The following is an 18859-nucleotide window of genomic DNA, read 5'->3' as shown; positions in this document are numbered from 1 at the left end:
GAGTAATAGGAGGAGTTATAGGGAGAGGTTATATGGAGTAATAGGAGGGGTTATAGTGAGAGGTTATATGGAGTAATAGGAGGGGTTATAGGGAGAGGTTATATAGAGTAATAGGAGGAGTTATTAGGAGAGGTTATATGGAGTAATAGGAGGAGTTATAGGGAGAGGTTATATTGAGTAATAGGAGGAGTTATAGGGAGAGGTTATATGGAATAATAGGAGGAGTTATAGAGAGAGGCTATATGGAGTAATAGGAGGGGTTATAGGGAGAGGTTATATGGAGTAATAGGAGGGGTTATAGGGAGAGGTTATATAGAGTAATAGGAGGGGTTATAGGGAGAGGCTATATGGAGTAATAGGAGGAGTTATAGAGAGAGGTTATATGGAGTAATAGGAGGAGTTATAGAGAGAGGTTATATGGAGTAATAGGAGGAGTTATAGAGAGAGGTTATATGGAGTAATAGGAGGAGTTATAGGGAGAGGTTATATGGAGTAATAGGAGGAGTTATAGGGAGAGGTTATATGGAGTAATAGGAGGGATTATAGGGAGAGGTTATATGGAGTAATAGGAGGAGTTATAGGGAGAGGTTATATGGAATAATAGGAGGAGTTATAGAGAGAGGTTATATGGAGTAATAGGAGGGGTTATAGGGAGAGGTTATATGGAGTAATAGGAGGGGTTATAGGGAGAGGTTATATGGAGTAATAGGAGGGGTTATAGGGAGAGGTTATATGGAGTAATAGGAAGGGTTATAGGGAGAGGTTATATGGAGTAATAGGAGTAGTTATAGGGAGAGGTTATATGGAGTAATAGGAGGGGTTATAGGGAGAGGTTATATGGAGTAATATGAGTGGTTATAGTGAGAGGTTATATGGAGTAATAGGAGGAGTTATAGAGAGGTTATATAGAGTAATAGGAGGAGTTATTAGGAGAGGTTATATGGAGTAATAGGAGGAGTTATTAGGAGAGGTTATATGGAGTAATAGGAGGAGTTATAGGGAGAGGTTATATAGAGTAATAGGAGGAGTTATTAGGAGAGGTTATATGGAGTAATAGGAGGAGTTATAGGGAGAGGTTATATGGAGTAATAGGAGGGGTTATAGTGAGAGGTTATATGGAGTAATAGGAGGGGTTATAGGGAGAGGTTATATAGAGTAATAGGAGGAGTTATTAGGAGAGGTTATATGGAGTAATAGGAGGAGTTATAGGGAGAGGTTATATGGAGTAATAGGAGGGGTTATAGAGAGGTTATATGGAGTAATAGGAGGGGTTATAGTGAGAGGTTATATGGAGTAATAGGAGGGGTTATAGGGAGAGGTTATATAGAGTAATAGGAGGAGTTATTAGGAGAGGTTATATGGAGTGATAGGAGGAGTTATAGGGAGAGGTTATATGGAGTAATAGGAGGGGTTATAGTGAGAGGTTATATGGAGTAATAGGAGGAGTTATAGGGAGAGGTTATATGGAGTAATAGGAGGAGTTATAGGGAGAGGTTATATGGAGTAATAGGAGGGGTTATAGTGAGAGGTTATATGGAGTAATAGGAGGAGTTATAGGGAGAGGTTATATAGAGTAATAGGAGGGGTTATAGTGAGAGGTTATATGGAGTAATAGGAGGGGTTATAGGGAGAGGTTATATGGAGTAATAGGAGGAGTTACAGGGAGAGGTTATATGGAGTAATAGGAGGAGTTATAGGGAGAGGTTATATGGAGTAATAGGAGGGGTTATAGTGAGAGGTTATATGGAGTAATAGGAGGGGTTATAGGGAGAGGTTATATGGAGTAATAGGAGGAGTTATAGGGAGAGGTTATATGGAGTAATAGGAGGGGTTGTAGTGAGAGGTTATATGGAGTAATAGGAGGGGTTATAGGGAGAGGTTATATAGAGTAATAGGAGGAGTTATTAGGAGAGGTTATATGGAGTAATAGGAGGAGTTATAGGGAGAGGTTATATGGAGTAATAGGAGGGGTTATAGTGAGAGGTTATATGGAGTAATAGGAGGGGTTACAGGGAGAGGTTATATGGAGTAATAGGAGGGGTTATAGGGAGAGGTTATATGGAGTAATAGGAGGGGTTATAGGGAGAGGTTATATGGAGTAATAGGGAGGGGTTATAGGGAGAGGTTATATGGAGTAATAGAAGGGGTTACAGAGAGAGGTTATATGGAGTAATAGGAGGAGTTATAGGGAGAGGTTATATGGAGCAATAGGAGGGGTTATAGGAAGAGGTTATATGGAGTAATAGGAGGAGTTATAGAGAGAGGTTATATGGAGTAATAGGAGGAGTTACAGGGAGAGGCTATATGGAATAATAAGAGGAGTTAGAGGCTTTATGAAATAGTATAATGGGGTTATTGAGATGGACATTACAGAGAGATCTCATATGGTTGATGGGAGCTTTGTAGGAAAATGTTATAGCTTGTAATATGAATTTATAGGAAGGATTTACATGAAGAGGACCGATTATAAAAACAGTAATAATATCTTTAGAATGTGTTGTATAAGGGCATACTCACCAAAACAAAAAGGTACCTTTGGTTTCTGCTTCACAGTAGCGCTACCAACCTGACAGAAAGAAATGTTTGTTTTTAAATTAGCCACAATTCCGTTCAAATAGGCATTTTCTTTGTCTCTATTAAAATCACCTTTCTCAAAGGAGAGAAGCTTTTAAAAGGCTATCTGTGTAATATTAGGATTATCCACCAATACTGTTTTGTATTGAATTGAAATGTAATTGGCAAGATTTGGGAGAAATACCTGATCTGAAAAATTCTGTAAAACTCATAGTCTGTCTATTTTGTCACTCCGATTTAAATCTGCAAAGGACTTTTTTTTTTATATTTTGAGTCCTTGGTTTGAGTCCTTTGAGTCCATTTTCTTTCTAAGTATACAGTTTTTACAGTGACCACGGTGTTTGGGTTCAGAAACCCACTTACAGGTGCGTCAGTAGAAGTGACCACAGTAATGAAGGTGCCACTTCTGGTTGTTCCACCAAAGAGCAAACATACTGTACTAATGTATCTTTCCTGGAGGTGAGTAGAGCTCCTATGTGCTTATGAAATGACAGAAACATGCTTCATGTATTAATTTAAACAGATTGAATTCTGTGCCACCGCCCACAAAGTAACAGCAGAATATGAGGCAGGAAGTTTTACTTACTCATGGTTAAAGGACCACTCTAGTGCCAGGAAAACATACTCGTTTTCCTGGCACTAGAGTGCCCTGAGGGTGCCCCCACCCTCAGGGACCCCCTCCCGCCCGGCTCTGGAAAGGGGAAAGTGTTTAAAACTTACCTTTTTCCAGCGCTGGGCGGGGAGCTCTCCTCCTCCGATCCTCCTCTTCTCCTCCCCGTCGGCTGAATGCGCACGCGCGGCAAGAGCTGCGCGCGCATTCAGCCGGTCACATAGGAAAGCATTCATAATGCTTTCCTATGGACGCTTGCGTGCTCTCACTGTGATTTTCACAGTGAGAATCACGCAAGCGCCTCTAGCGGCTGTCAGTGAGACAGCCACTAGAGGATTAGGGGGAAGGCTTAACCCATTCACAAACATAGCAGTTTCTCTGAAACTGCTATGTTTATGAAAAAATGGGTTAACCCTAGAAGGACCTGGCACCCAGACCACTTCATTAAGCTGAAGTGGTCTGGGTGCCTAGAGTGGTCCTTTAACGCTTGTACCACAATTTAAGGGAAACGATTAAATGTTCACAAACACAGCTCATGCGAGGGTGATACAGTGTTATTTGTATCATCAATAGATGAAGTTATTAATGACTGTTAATAATAATAAAAAGCTGATGTTTGGCTCTTTAAAAACAGTGATATAAAATAATAAATGTTATCTATCTCTCATGAAACCATTATAGAATGTTTAGAGCCTTAAACTCTCAGTGAAGTTCATCAAAGACAGTCTGTCACTTTCTAGTAAACCCTAACATTAACCACGGACAATCTGAGTCTTGGGTCCACATTCCTTTTTTAAGAAAAGGCTAAAATTTATAGAATTTGAAATCAGAACATTTATATTTAATATAAATATGTTTTAGTAAATGACTTAAATACGATTTCAAAGTGTATCTGCACTGATCTATATAGATATAGCAAATAAAAACGGAGCCACAATTAGGTACACACGTATGGTTGTAGTTCTTGCTAACTACCATTCATGTAAACTTCATTTCCATCAAACTGGCTTTATGTGAGTCTGTTATACAGTATAAGACTATGCAAGGAAATTGAAAACTATATATAGATCATTTATCTCGCATATCACATTATTGATTGGGTATAAGTGTGCAACGGAACATTGTGATAAGTGTGGACACATTATCTCCATTTATCTTGATTTTAAATTAAAATACATTGTCTAGTCTTCACTAGAGGACCATATACCACAGTGGCTCGATGACCATGTGTCGGAGGAGAATTCATAGAGCTGTAATATGAGAGAGATAATGGGATTTTATGTGTTAAAATTGGGGCGCAGTGCAATACCAGATACTGGATTTTAGGGATTCTATTCTGACACAGGCAAGAGGATGTCCAGCAATATTCTACAAGGTGCTGCCTCTGGGATCCATTTGATCTGAGAAGCTGTCTTTACTGTAGGGCTAGGGCAGCCCCTGCACATCTCTGCCTTGTATATACCAAACAGCTTTTTTGACATCTAGAGAAATGTGAACCCTGTGATTGGCTGTAACAACAATCTTTCCAACAGCCATATGTCCTAGTCTAGGAATAGGGTTAATGCTAAAGAGGTTAAGGTTCGGTTTAGAGGTAGGGATTGCAAGGAAGGGTTACAAGCAAGGTAAGGTTTAGGAATAAGGCTAGAATTAAGGTTATGTTAGAATGACATGTTAAGTTAGAGTCATGTGATAATCATAATATACTCATATCAATGCTTTCTTTGTATTTGTTTACTTGGTTCTAGACATTGGTAGGTAAGTTTAGGTTTTAAAGAGGAAGGTAGCTTATTAATTTTTACATGTTAGTATGCAGTTTTTCCCCTGCAGTTATATACCTTGAGAACACTGTCAGTTACTGAAAACCCCTCTTTCAGTCCAGCTGTAGCTTATAGATGGCTTGCTAAACATTCCTCCCTAGAATCATCTAATCCCTGCAAAGCCCCTGCTTACATTAGTGATGGTACATTGTCCAAGTTTTGAAGCAGAAAATCACCCGCTAACCACACAATCCCATAACCATGCATTTAACTGGCATGTATTATGGAATCATAAACATTCACCTTTGCCTGTATTTCTATGTATGCTAGAACAATGGGGCTATGAATAAAAAGGAATTATGGGGCAAAGTTCTATACTAGTCAGTTTCTCTCACAGTAAATACATTCCACAATGAAAATATCTAAATGATGCACATATCATTATCATTATAAGTATGATGGAAGGCATGTGCTGACATGTAACACATACATTTCCCAATACAGATTCTCTGCTTGTATACTCTCACTTCCTCATTCATACTTCTGCTTATTCTCTAAATGTTAGATGATTTGCCTGTATCAATACAGAGCAGTCTGGTCGTGTGATGCATCCAGTAATTTTATGGTATTCCCCAGAGCAGTTTACTGGCATAGCAAATTTACCAAGAAAAATCCCCTCTAATATTCCAATTCTCCTTCTGTAATGAATTTCCAATAGTGCGATATTGAGTAGCAGTACTACTAGCCACATTAGCTTAATTAGGAATTACCTGAGGATGGTTAACAGAATGGTAAATCCCCATTTTTTAAGTGAGAAAATGAATTCAGTTAAAAAATGAATTGTAAAAAGACGGCAGTGGTTACCAATTATTTCTAGAATATATGGGCTTGTGCCAAATGTTATTAGCCAGATACATTTTTAAACTAACATTTTTTTTATATATCTTTTTAAATATAACTAAATTACAATATATAATTCATATATATGTATATAAAGGGCTCAAAATTTCCACTCATCACGTCAAATAGAAATGTATTCCTGCTGAGTGTGCGATGGTCCTTCCAGGGTCTCACAGCAAGTAACTTTGGAGGGCTGGCAATTAGTGTAGGTCTTGAATTTTAAAATGTATGAGGGGGTGTGTATGTATGATCAGCCACAACATTAATTGTGTAGGTATCGTTTGTGCTGCCAAAAAAGCTCTGATGCATCGATGCATTGACTCCACAAGACCTCTGAACGTGTCCTGTAGTATCTGGCACCAAGACATTAGCAGCAGATTGTTTAAGTTCTGCAAGTTGCAAGGTGGGGGCTTTATGGATCAGCTTTGCTGTTCCAGCACATCCAACATATGCTCAATTAGATTGAGAACTGGGGAATTTGGAGGCCAAGGCAACACCAAAAACCACTTTGTCATGTTCCTCAAACAATTCCTGAACAATTTATGCACTGTGGCATTGTGCATTATCCTGCTGAAAGAGGCCATTTCTGTCAGGGAACACCGTTGCCATGAAGGGGTATACGAGGTCTGCATCAATCTCTAGATAGGTGGTACGTCTCAAAATAACATCCACATGAATGCCAGGACCCAAGGCTTTCCAGCAGAAAACTTCCCAGTGCATAACACTGCCTCCTCCAGCCTGCCTTCTTGCTTCAGCTTGCCTTTTAATATGTGCATCATGCTGCCACCTCTTCCCCAGGTAAATGACACACACCCACCCAGACATCCACTTCATCTAAAAGAAAGCATGATCCATCAGACCAGACAACCTTCTTTCAATGCTCCATGGTCCAGTTATGATGCTCAAGTCCCCATTGAAGGTGCTTTCGGCAGTGGACAAGGGTCATCATGGGACTCTGACAGGTATGCGGCTACACAGCCCCATGCACATCATTTTGTGTTCTCTATCAGGGCCACCACCACGTTTTTCAGCAATTTGAGCATTGGCGCCCATGACCCTAGCACCGATTCACCAGTTGTCCTTCCTTGCACCACTTTTGATAGATACTAAGCACTGCATAATGGGAACACCCCACAAGACTTGCCATTTTGGAGATGCTCTGATCCATCTGTTTATCCATCACTATTTGGCCCTTGTCAAAGTTACTATTTTTCCTGCTTCCAACACATGAAATTCAAGAACTGACTGTTCACTTGATGCCTAATATATGCCACCCTTTGACAGGTGCAAGTGTAACATCATAACCAATGTTATTCATTTATTCTGTCAGTGGTTTTAATGTTGTGGCTGATCAGTGTATATATATTAGAAGAGCTGCCATCATACGTTTTAAGGCCCCTTACATAGATCAAGGTCTGGGCCCCCATCGCCCACCCTGTCCCTTTGATCAAAGATATGAATGAAACACCACATAGAAATTCTCTGTTATATAAAGTTGTTAATTTTTTATTTACTAATTTAAGATATATTAGCTGCATTTATGGTTAGCTAACATTATTTTTATACGTGCAATTAAACTAATTGGCCATGATTTAGCAGTAAAATCACGATGAAGAATTGTTTCTCTAGTTTCTTAAATATATAGGTTGTTTTATAGCAATAAAGAGTAAAAGATACCTGGAGCTCAATCACATTTGTTTATAATAAAGCAGTATTGAAAATCTCCCAGATTTATTGGGGTGGGAAAATTATTTTAAAGCTGTCTGACTAGCAGGGCCAGTGTTACATCCCAGATACCCCTAGGCACCAGTACTACATCACGCCCAAAATAAAAAGAATGAAAAATATAATAAAGATATTCATGACCAGATACCTGGTGGATTAGGCATGCCAATTAAATTAGTGAAACTTTGTAAAATATAGGCAGAAGTATAGGGAGGAGTGAGCAGAATTCATGTAAAATAAATAGAAAACACACACTTACTGTATGTCATACAATGGAATTTTGTCCTTATATTTTAATATTTAAGAACCAATTTAAAGTATTGCAAGATAAAATATAGAATGTAATCACTAAAACATTTGTCTGCTCAATATTTCAGTAAACAGTGAAATAATTAAAAAAAAATACATTAATGAAACATTAATGCAAAATTGTTGAATTTTATTTTTCTAAGTATCATGAAAAGCAATCCATACACTTAATTGGGGAGGGCACTTGTATTATGCAGGTTGCAAAGTCACTAGTCTATAATTAAAGTGAGCAGTCACAGGAATTTGTGTCCCATCAAATTAAAATCAAAGTTCTTAAGGTGCTTAAAGTGAATATTTATTTCACAAAATTAAAGAGACACTCCAGGATAGAAATTATCATTTTTATCTTCACAATGCATTAAGAAAGTATAAACTAAGTACATAAATAGGATTCTGCTCATAGAGAAGCATTATAACACTTCTTTATGGGGAGACAATTAACAGCTGCAGGAACAGACCAAACACCAAAACATTAAAGGGACACTGTAGGCACCCAGACCACTTCAGCTCATTGAAGTGGTTTGGGTGCTGTGACCCATTTGCACTTAGTGCTGCAATGTTAAACATTGCAGTTCCAGAGAAACTGCAATGTTTACATTGCAGCTCTAAGTCTGCCCTCTGTGGCTGTCTAACAGACAGCCACTGGGGGTGCTTCCAGGATCCAAACAGACTTTTGGTCCGTTATCTGATGCTGGATGTCCTCACGGCCTTCCAGCATCAGATTTTCCCCATAGGAAAGCATTGAACAATGCTTTCCTCTGGGGAGGTCTAATGCGCGCATTAGGTCTCCCCCGCCGGCTGATGTCGGCGGGGGAGGAGCGTGGGCGGAGCCTGACAGCATCGGGGGACATCAGTGCGGAATTCAGGTAAATGGCTGAAGGGGTTTTAACCCCTTCAGCTTCACGGGAGGGGGGCCCCAAGGGAGTGGGGGGACCTATTAACCCTATAGTGCCAGGAAAACTGCTTTGTTTTCCTGGCACTATAGAATCCCTTTAAGTTGCAATAAATTTGGTGTTTAGAGCGTCCTTTTAATAATTTGCTGTTTCATTCATAAACACTAAAATAATAAATAAAACATTACTAGTACTAAATTTAAAAAAGCAATGATTTCTTTTTTTAAAATGCATTAGTATGTGACTTCTATGCAAAATGTAAAATCTATGCAAATATACTATGTAGCATAGTCTTTAATAAAGGGACACTATAGCCACGAGAACAACTATAGCATAATGCACCTTATTAACTGTACCTTATTGTACACAGCATTGCACACTGAGATAGGAGCCTTGATTCTGTTTGTATATAGAAGAGCCCAAATAGAACGGCAAATTTTAATGTAAGGAGGACTATCTGTGATGTGGACACAGTATAACTCTAGCCTATCAACTCTGTTATGTGTTGCAAAATCTCTTCTTTTTTTAAAAAAAATTTGGGGAAAAGTAACATTGTGGCTAGGATACAAAAGAAAAAAATGCATTTTTGACCATTGATATATTTAGACAGAGACAGGAAGTGGCGTCTCAGAAAAGAAAGAAAAGCAAAAAAAGAGGAACAATGTATGGTTGTTAAATCAATGTTCAGTAGTGACAGATTAATGATACAGTGTATATATATCAGTCATATCTGTCTATGATATGCTGTGTATATGCCACATGTCATCTCACCCTCTCGATTTTTACTCTATCTTTCTAAGACACTTTCTAGATTCTAAGACACTTTTTTTGTCTGTCATTGTTTATTTTGTCAGTGAATTACTTGCTTTTAAATATCTACACTGTAAAATGCTGCAGAAGATGGTGCTATATAAGTCAGTAGTAAAAACAATATAGCTCTTTGTAAGAGTGCCTCATCAAATAACTCATATTTTAATCTATTATTTAGAATATCCCTTTAGTCTTTTGCAGTAATTCCTAAACTAAAAGGCGCCCAAGTCAAAACAATTTCTAGGTTGTGTATATGTACAGTGCAACGGCATATACAGCGTGTGTGTATGGGAGGCAGAAATGCTTGCCGTTTAAGCGCAGAACCTAATCTTGGGAGGGGCACTGGTAAATTATTTAAAGAAACAATCCAGGCACAATAACCACTACAGCACTCTGTAGTGGTTATGGTTCCAGTAGTGCCCTCCCAGAGTAAGTAGTAAAACTGTTTAAGAACAGTTTGACAACTTACCTGGGATCTGCCGGGATAGGGGCTGTAGAAGAGGATAGGGGCAGTAGTGTGTGTGAGGGGTGCAGTGTGCGTGTTTGTGAGGGGTGCAGTGTGTGTGTATGTGGGTAAGCTTGTGCGTGAGGGGTACAGTGTGTGTGTAGGGGGCAGGTTGTATGAGGGATACAGTGTGTGTGGGGGGCAGGTTGTGTGAGGGGTACAATGTGGGTGGCGCAGTGTGTGTGAGGGGTACAGTTTGTGTGTGGGGGGGCAGTGTGTGTGCGTATGGGGGGAGTTATTGTGTGGTGTGGGTTCTGTGGGGTTGGGAGGGCAAATTCATGAATATATAATTTATTTTTTTTAATTAAAAATAATAATTTTCATATACCCGTACCTGCTTACCTTTGACTGGGAGGGGGGACATTTCCTGAAATCCCTGGTGGTCCGGTGGGGAAGCCCTGGTGGTCCCAGTGGCGAGAGTGAACTCTAGCAACCTCAGGAGCTACTAGAGTTCACTCTCGCGAGATTTGGAGAGTTGCCGTGGTAACCGGGGCAATGCTCCGAGCTCGCGAGAGGAGAATGCGGCGGAGCTGCAGGTTAAAGCTCCCCGGGTTCTCTCTGCCTCCCTCCCCTGCCGGCTGCCAGCATTACACTGCTAGCGGGCCTGAGAGGGAGATCTCTGATCATAGCACCAGGAAAACATCTTGCGGCTCCCCTGTGTGCCCGTCACACAGTTTGGGACCCTCTGGTCTATTGTATTGAAGCATTCCAGAGTCATTTAAAATGTACTTAATGTAGCTGTTTTGGTGTCTATATACTGTCCCTGCAGGATTTTTCATGTAATCACTGCATTTTCAGAGATATGGCAGTTTTTACATTACACCTCCAGTGGCAGTCACTCAGACAGCCACTAGAGGTTCTTCCTGGGTCAGTGCTGCATAATGTGCATGGAGTGTCCCAGTTTGGAAATGCTAACTCTTGCATCTGTATTGTTATTACTAGAAATAAAACTCTTCCTTCTGCAATTTGCTGTGTTTATTAATTTAAGTAAATGTTGAAATAGAGTAACTATTCAATTAGGGAGACAGACAGGTATAGGAAATAGAATTCTAGCAGGTTTTTTTTTCTGCTGTATCCATAGAATAGTATCTCTCTGACACCTTACTGAGTCTATGCTAAAATGTCGGTACTTCTATCATATTAGCAGCTATTGTGTCAATATTGTGTCTTATGACCTAATGAATGAACAAAAAACGACTTTAAACTAAGAAGAACACCTCAATCCACTTGAACTGTAAGCAAATTAATCATACCTTTACTCATGTACGTGGCATGGCTTGGGCAGACAGGGGGAGTACTGGATCTATCCTCTAACAAGTTTCGTACCTTTTGCAAATCGTCAGACGCGATTCATTTGCTTTTACCATTGAAGTGGATGGAGGTCGACTTCTTCATTTAAAGCCGGTTTTTCATTCATCATGTTCTAAGCAGCCGTGGAGCCTGTGTATATCTCTTCCTATAACTAAGGTACCCTACACAAGTGCTACAGACAATGTATGCACAGTATACTGATCTCCAGTAGATTTATTTTTTCTATCTAGCAATTTGTGTCTTATGCCCCCAGTAAAGATACATTTTCTACTGGTATTGTGTCAACATAAGAGTACAAACTAGGGGGCGGAGCCTAGCCGCCAAGCTGGATAGACGCGCCGAGACACAGCTCCGGCTCACAAGCGACGAAAAACGGGGTATTTACCCCAGAAATCAATAGAAACGCCAGCGAGAAGGCAGGCACACAACCAGGCAAACCCGGGGGCATCTACAGACACCCGACTCACGCTTTACGATGCCCGGGAACCCGAGCAAGCAGATGGGGCCTACCCACGGTCGAGCCGAGGAGAGGCGGCCGCTCTCTATTAAGGCGAAGCCTGGGACAGACTCCTCAGCGAACCCCCTGCATATCCCCCCCCCCTATGGACCGGCGGGGGTTATCCCGGTCCACACTGGACATCTGGAGCACCCGACCACACTGTCCCCGGCGATCCAACTCCACGTGGCTCAGGCAAAATGGCGACTGGCGGCATCACACTTACCCAGCACAGGTCGACAAATGTCCACAAATTGCACCCATATTGGAATGCTACCTTTTCACTCTAGAAATTAGATGACAACCTGTATCACATATACACACGGCAGTGATCTAGTCCTTTCCTCACCTTTGAAATATACGTCAGTTTCAGAGATCCAACTGCTCCTGTTCCACTGGGCAGGTTCTAAAAATGTGAGAACATAGGTGAGAAACATCACACCTTCAAAAGTAAAAACTAATAAAACATGTTATAATGAATACTTTAATTTACATAAAAATATATAAAAAATATTATTCTCATGTATCTCCGACACGATGAGTGTATCTGCATATGCATAACAGTCTAGAGTAGGCATAGGCAACGTTCAGCACTCCAAATGTGAACTACATCCCCCATAATGCTCTTACAGCCATAATGCTTGGAAAGCTTTAAGGGAGATGTAGTCCACAACATCTGGAATGCAACCATAACTAATATTTTTTTAAACATAATTAGCCTACCCAGGACCTGTCATCCTGACAACCTTTCCCACAATCATCTGAGGGAGGTGCGTCATCTTTGAAGACAGAAATCCCCTGTGTGCTTTCCCAAATTCAGCAAGACACTCATGCTTTGGATATGTGAGTTTTTGTGACTCAGTTAACATAAAACAAATTAAGCATATTGTGAAAAAAAAAATGGTTGATAGCTAAGTCAACTAAATGATAACTCCTCTACAATGAAATTGCTTCACATATAAATATTAAAGATTACATACATGATTTATAAGCTTTTCAGGACAATGTTCAGTGAACATTCAAACAGGAAACAGGTAATATTGCATGCAGCATAAAAAGAACCATGGAGTTAGTACAATGGCAACTATCTCCCAACAATGAAGCATAACAAATATTATAGACAGAATAAAGAGCTTGCTGATCCAAAGAGAAATCGAATTGTCACTGGGAATCCAAAATGATTGTCTTTGCTTTTTTTATTCTTTAGTTGGGGGGGATTGGAAATCACTCTGATCGTCTGACAGGGTAATAGGACTTCCCAGGATTTTTAATATCATGTTTATTCATCCCTATATTTAACAAATATGTATTTGTGGCTATCAACAATAACATTAAATGAGGACATCCACTGCAAATGGGCCACGCGCGCAGTCAGTCCATAGGAAAGCAATCTCAATGCTTTCCTATGGACGCTGGCGTATTTTCACTGTGAAAATCACAGTGAGAAGCGCGGAAGCACCTCTAGCGGCTGTCAATGAGACAGCCACTAGAGGCTGGATTTACCCTAAAGTAAACATTGCAGTTTCTCTGAAACTGCTATGTTTACAGCAGAAAGGGTTAATCCTAGATGGACCTGGCACCCAGACGACTCGGAGCCTATAGTGGTCCTTTAACTCAAAGTGATCGGTGATTTGCAACGATTTATTCAATGGTGCCAGAGACGTGTCAGTTCCCCCTTAAGGGCAGAATTCACTTTCATTACAATAGAAAAGTTGCGCAGTCATATATGTATTCGTAGGAAGTTGCACAATACAACAATAGACTGGATTGCAAATGGGAGCCATCACATTTAAAGACAATCTGAAACATTTTGTCTTGAAGTAAACAAATAGACAGATCAGCAACCGAATGGAAAAATAACTCCTATAGTAATATCCTATACAAAACAGAAAACAGGCACAAACATTCATTTCTAACCTGCCACAGGGGACCCTCCTACAAAAAAAAAAAGCTTACAGGACACAAAAGTTGTGTTTAAAAGATTACAACAATTATTTGGGGGATACATTTCTCTCTGAAGTGTTGTGGATGCTTTTTGACAATATCTTTGCATAATTTGATGCATTAAATTATGGCCACGTTTAGCATGGAGTGTTCTTAAAATATCAAAATAATTTCTAAAATAAAAAATGATTATCCCATAATAATTAAAATGCCACCTTAGTTCTGTAAAAAGTGCCTATTCTGCAGTACAGCATTGCCTACCTGGGGATTATCCATGTACCACAAAAGGTAATTTGCCTTTGTATCCAGAATAAAATATCTCCGTAGGAATCGCCCATTCTCTCCATCCTCAATGTCCAGAAAACCACAGGTCCGGTTCTGCCGATCCACATAAGGCATTCCTACTGCATCCACGCACCAACCTACATTAAAAACAAAGGATTCCAATGGTCATGTAGCCACAGCACCGTTTAGGGTAATAGGGCCTTGACAGAGCCAGGAGGATGGCATTAAATTAGGGTATAAATTAAAAGGTTATGCGCAAAGTCAGGGAGGGCTATTATATATAGGACAGCCATTTTTTGTGACAGTTCATTCTAATTCATCTTTACAAATCTGTTTTTGTCCCACCCACCCTCCCTTTACGTTTAGTTGATGTTGCTCCCGTTTGGTCACAGCAACAGGGGATTAATAAGCAAATTGGGGGCTCAGAGTTTGGGGGTGTAGGGGTATCTTGGTATACCCCTACAGGTTAGGTCATTAGGAAGTGGTTTGCACTGTTGGTAGTGTTATGTGTTATATTGTCACATTGTCATCACAGTATTTATGTTTAGCAGTCATTGTCATTGGTGTGTGATGTAAGAGGGAATGTGGTGCTAAGGAACTGTTTGACAATGACTTTCTTTGATATATTCTTCATATGAAAATTAAAAGCTGTGGACAAACATGTACCCCCAAAAAATGACTGGGTAAGGTTGGGGGGTGTTATAATACTATGCTTAAGGAACGACTGTGCGCATGTCAAGCTAACACAGTGCACATTTTATATGAGCGCATGAAATTCCCTAGTTATGAAGACACAAGTAAGTAATTACACAGGAAATTGTTAATCATGAACTGATTGATAGGGTGATCACTTATTTAGAATTTCTCTAGTTTTACCTTTGCAAAATATGGCCTGGTATTTGGTATTGTATCAGATCTTGTAAAAATGGGTTCCTTCATCATCAATTAGTGCATTGTTCTCCGGACCCACCAACAGATCACAATAGATACATATTCCTGTCAATCACTAATATCCATACCTGCTAAATTAAGGGCTTATATTTTATCCAACTTGTGGTTCTTGAGGAGATGTTTGAAAGCTATTGCATTGTACTATATCTATTGTATACCCTTACCATGTTATGTATATCTATTCCGGTCCATACATATTTCAGCAAATATGATTTGGTGAACTCACACTAAACTAGGTACTGAGTTATTTCATTAACAGTATAAATGGAAGTAAATGTGCTCTAATTGTTTGTAATCAGGAAATCATAAACCTTTCTGCATATGTCCCATTATATGGACACTCTATACAACATAACCACTACAGCTCACTATAATAATATTTGGACATTGTCACTCTAATTCCATTTTCCAGCAGTGTAAAAAAAAAAAAAAAAAACAGTGATCTATTAGCCTGTCCAAACTTCAGCACTGGTGATAGTTTGAGAGGCCTACGCTTCCTTACCCCAGGGGCTTCCTGCCCATCATTACCATCCCAAGGCGGTTATCCAATGTGAAAATTCTGTAATTAATAAAGTTGGTGACGTTACCCAACATCATAAAGAGGATGTCCACTACAACCTTTACAATTAGTAATTAGATTACTCCTCTAATCTAACGAGAATCAATAGCAACATTAAAACTTCTGCTGGTTTGATTACCTCTGTTTGAGACCTATCCACTGGGCTATATTATAGGTTGTTTACATAGTTTTAGTAATATTCATCAATCATCATCATTATTATATTTATTATCATTACACCATTCTACATTAGGTACACACCAAGTGTTGTCTGACACTGTTCTGATCATCTGCAGTCAAAACATATTAAAAAGATGTATTACACTTCATCCAGCATTGCATAAATATGTTCTGAAAATCTGCATCAGGAGGATCCCTTTACATCTGACATAAACCCAGCACTGTTTGAGGCTGTCCTGGCAAACTGCAGTCAGATCTTTCCACACCTGATATAAACCCAGCACTCTCTGAGCCTGTCCCGATAATTTGCATTTTGACAGCACCTCACATTAGAAAAAGCAAAACACTGTCTCAATCGGTCTACATAATTTGCAGTCAAAATACTTTAAATTTGATAAAAATTCACCCCAGTCTGACTTTGCCCTGATAAACTGCATCATGAGATCACCATAAATTAGATACATGCCCAGCACTGTCTGTGCCATTCATGATAACCTGTCCTCTATTGATCATTTCACATCATCCCACTTAAACTGTGTTGATAAAATGTAAATTACGTTTTTTTTTGTTTTTTTTTTTAAATCCTACCTTAATAACTTTCTTGGAAATTCTCCATTTAGACATGTCCAGTTCTTAATAGCGGTGTCACATTAGTTCACTATGGTCTAAGTAGGCAAGAATTATTTCTGGTGATTTACTGTGGAATACCGTTTCAGATTTTTTAACTCGAACTTGCAAAATTACTAACAATGCAACACGAATCTAGCTCGAACTGTTTCTAGAGTGGATGATTCGGTCTGTTCTGAGATAATCTCTTTCTAGATTCTAAGACTCCAGCTAGAGAATCCTCTCTCCTTCTGCCTTGTGCTTGTGTTTGTTAGTCAGTTTCCTATTGTGTGTGCTTTCCTCTCACAATCTGCAGAGCGGGCACGCCTTAAACACACCCCTCACATACACAGCATATGTGGGCAGATTCATTTTTAAAGTGCTGTCGGAAGTTAGAAGCAGTCTGTGAACCATGATTAGAAAATGTGCAGTTCACTGCAAGAGTCAGGTGCAACTGCATCAGACCAAAGTAGTACTAATAGACCATGTGCACTTTCTTGTATAGATGTTGTATAAGGTGGAACTGTCACATGTAGGATTTTTGTACCAGCTAATAGCTAAATACAGTGTTGGGCATTTTTTAAAGGTGCTTATTTTTTATTTGCATCATATGAGCCTGCCAGGCTGCCTTAACACATGACCATCTAAATGGCAATATCTGCTATTGTAAGAACCAAGTGGCATTACACCCCCTGTGATTTTGTTTGGTATGGTTGTTATTTGGATCAGGTTAAAGGGACACTGTAGGCACCAAGACCACTTCAGCTAATTGAAGTGGTCTGGGTGCTGTGTCCCTTTTGCACTTAGTGCTGCAATGTAAAACATTGCAGTTCCAGAGAAACTACAATGTTTACATTGCAGCTCTAAGTCTGCCCTCTCTTGCTGTTTACCAGACAGCCACTAGAGGTCTTCTGGAATCCAAACAGACTTTTGGTCCGTTATATGACGCTGGACGTCCGTTTCCCCATAGGAAAGCATTGAATAATGCTTTCCTATGGGGAGGTCTAATGCGTGTGGCTATTGCCGCGCATGCGCATTAGGTCTCTACGCCGGCTGCCGTTGGCAGGTGAGGAGCGTAGGCAGAGCCTGACCCAGCGCTGAGGGACATTGGCACTGGTTTCAGGTAAGTGGATGTGGGGGTTTTAATCCCCGTGGGATGGGGGCATTCCAGGAGCCTATAGTGCCAGGAAAACAATTTTGTTTTTTCCTGGCACTATAGGATCCCTTTAACCCCTTAAGGACACATGACGTGTGACATGTCATGATTCCATTTTATTCCAGAAGTTTGGTCCTTAAGGGGTTAAGGGTGGGGGAGGTTAGGAGTAAAGGGGAGATTAGGGTTTATGGGAAAAAAGGAAGGGTGGTCTATAGGGCTATGAGTACCTGTTTATAAAATGCTCTGTAATATATTTAGCATGATTTTCGGCCCGACAAATTCAGCTATCTCCCACTATTTCAGCGACAGTAGTGGGTGCAGACTTTGGGTTTTTGGAGATACACATTTTAAATCAAACTACTAATAATAATAATTAATAATAATAATTATTATTATTAATAATCCTAGGATCAGGCAGATGCCTTGTTATTGTGATAGTAATGATAGATCACCAGTCCTTAACCCCTTAAGGACACATGACATGCGTGACATGTCATGATTCCCTTTTATTCCAGAAGTTTGGTCCTTAAGGGGTTAATGGCTTACAGATGATTCGACAAAACCCAGGGAGAAGTGCACCTTAAGACTGCTTGCACCATAAACAATAAAACAGTTGTAGTTATGGTACTACCATGTAAATGCTAGGAATGTCAAAGAGCAGAAATTCAACTCTGGCTACAATACCATAAATCATATAGCATAGTGATTAGTTGTATTTACACTGGTCACCCACAACAATAAAATCGCTGACTGGTGAAGTGCATAAAACTGATATCATTAGAATGTCAAGGGGTGGGATATATTAGACAGCAAGTGAGCAGTCAGTTTATAAATTTCATGTGTTGGAAACGAGAAAAATGGTCACTTTAAAAGATCTGAGTGACTTTGACAAGTGCCTAATAGTGATGGCCCGTGCATTTCCAATACGGCAAGTCTTGTGGGGTGTTCCGGGTATGGAGTGGTTAGTAGCTACCAAAAGTGGTTAAAGGACACTGGCGTACCTATCACGGTCGCAGGGGTCACAGCTGCGACCGGGCTCCTCACTCGAGGGGGCCCGGCCACAGCATCGACCCCTGCGACCATGGGCTGCCTTGATACCTTATGGGCCGGTGCACAGCTGCACCGGCCCGGGTCCGCCAGGAAGGGAGAGTTGCACTGTGCTGCTCCCCTGCTGCCTATGTGTAGTGTGGCCGAGCGGTCTGACAGGAAATGCTCACTGTTAGAGCACTTCCTGTCAGACCGGGAACTGCGACCAGGAGGGGAAGGGGAGAGAGAGAGAGGTTATGGG

General features: G+C 40.2%; 1 protein-coding gene across 1 annotated transcript in view; it reads right to left on the bottom strand.

Annotated features, from left to right (window-relative positions):
* Window positions 1-16691, bottom strand: part of PLEKHA2 (pleckstrin homology domain containing A2) — a 70007-nt gene extending 53316 nt beyond the window's left edge. Inside the window, exons 1-4 of the mRNA XM_063448413.1 lie at window positions 16398-16691; window positions 14096-14256; window positions 12240-12296; window positions 2518-2566 (exon numbers count right to left, since the gene is read on the bottom strand). Coding sequence (XP_063304483.1) covers window positions 2518-2566; window positions 12240-12296; window positions 14096-14233 — 244 coding nt within the window. The 5' untranslated portion in view covers window positions 14234-14256; window positions 16398-16691. The remainder of the gene's footprint in view (window positions 1-2517; window positions 2567-12239; window positions 12297-14095; window positions 14257-16397) is intronic.
* Between the last annotated feature and the right edge of the window lie 2168 nt (window positions 16692-18859).

The sequence above is a fragment of the Pelobates fuscus genome, chromosome 3 (assembly GCF_036172605.1).
Source record: "Pelobates fuscus isolate aPelFus1 chromosome 3, aPelFus1.pri, whole genome shotgun sequence".
Taxonomy (NCBI): Eukaryota; Metazoa; Chordata; class Amphibia; order Anura; family Pelobatidae; genus Pelobates; species Pelobates fuscus.
This window is presented reverse-complemented; position numbering and strand designations above follow the sequence as displayed.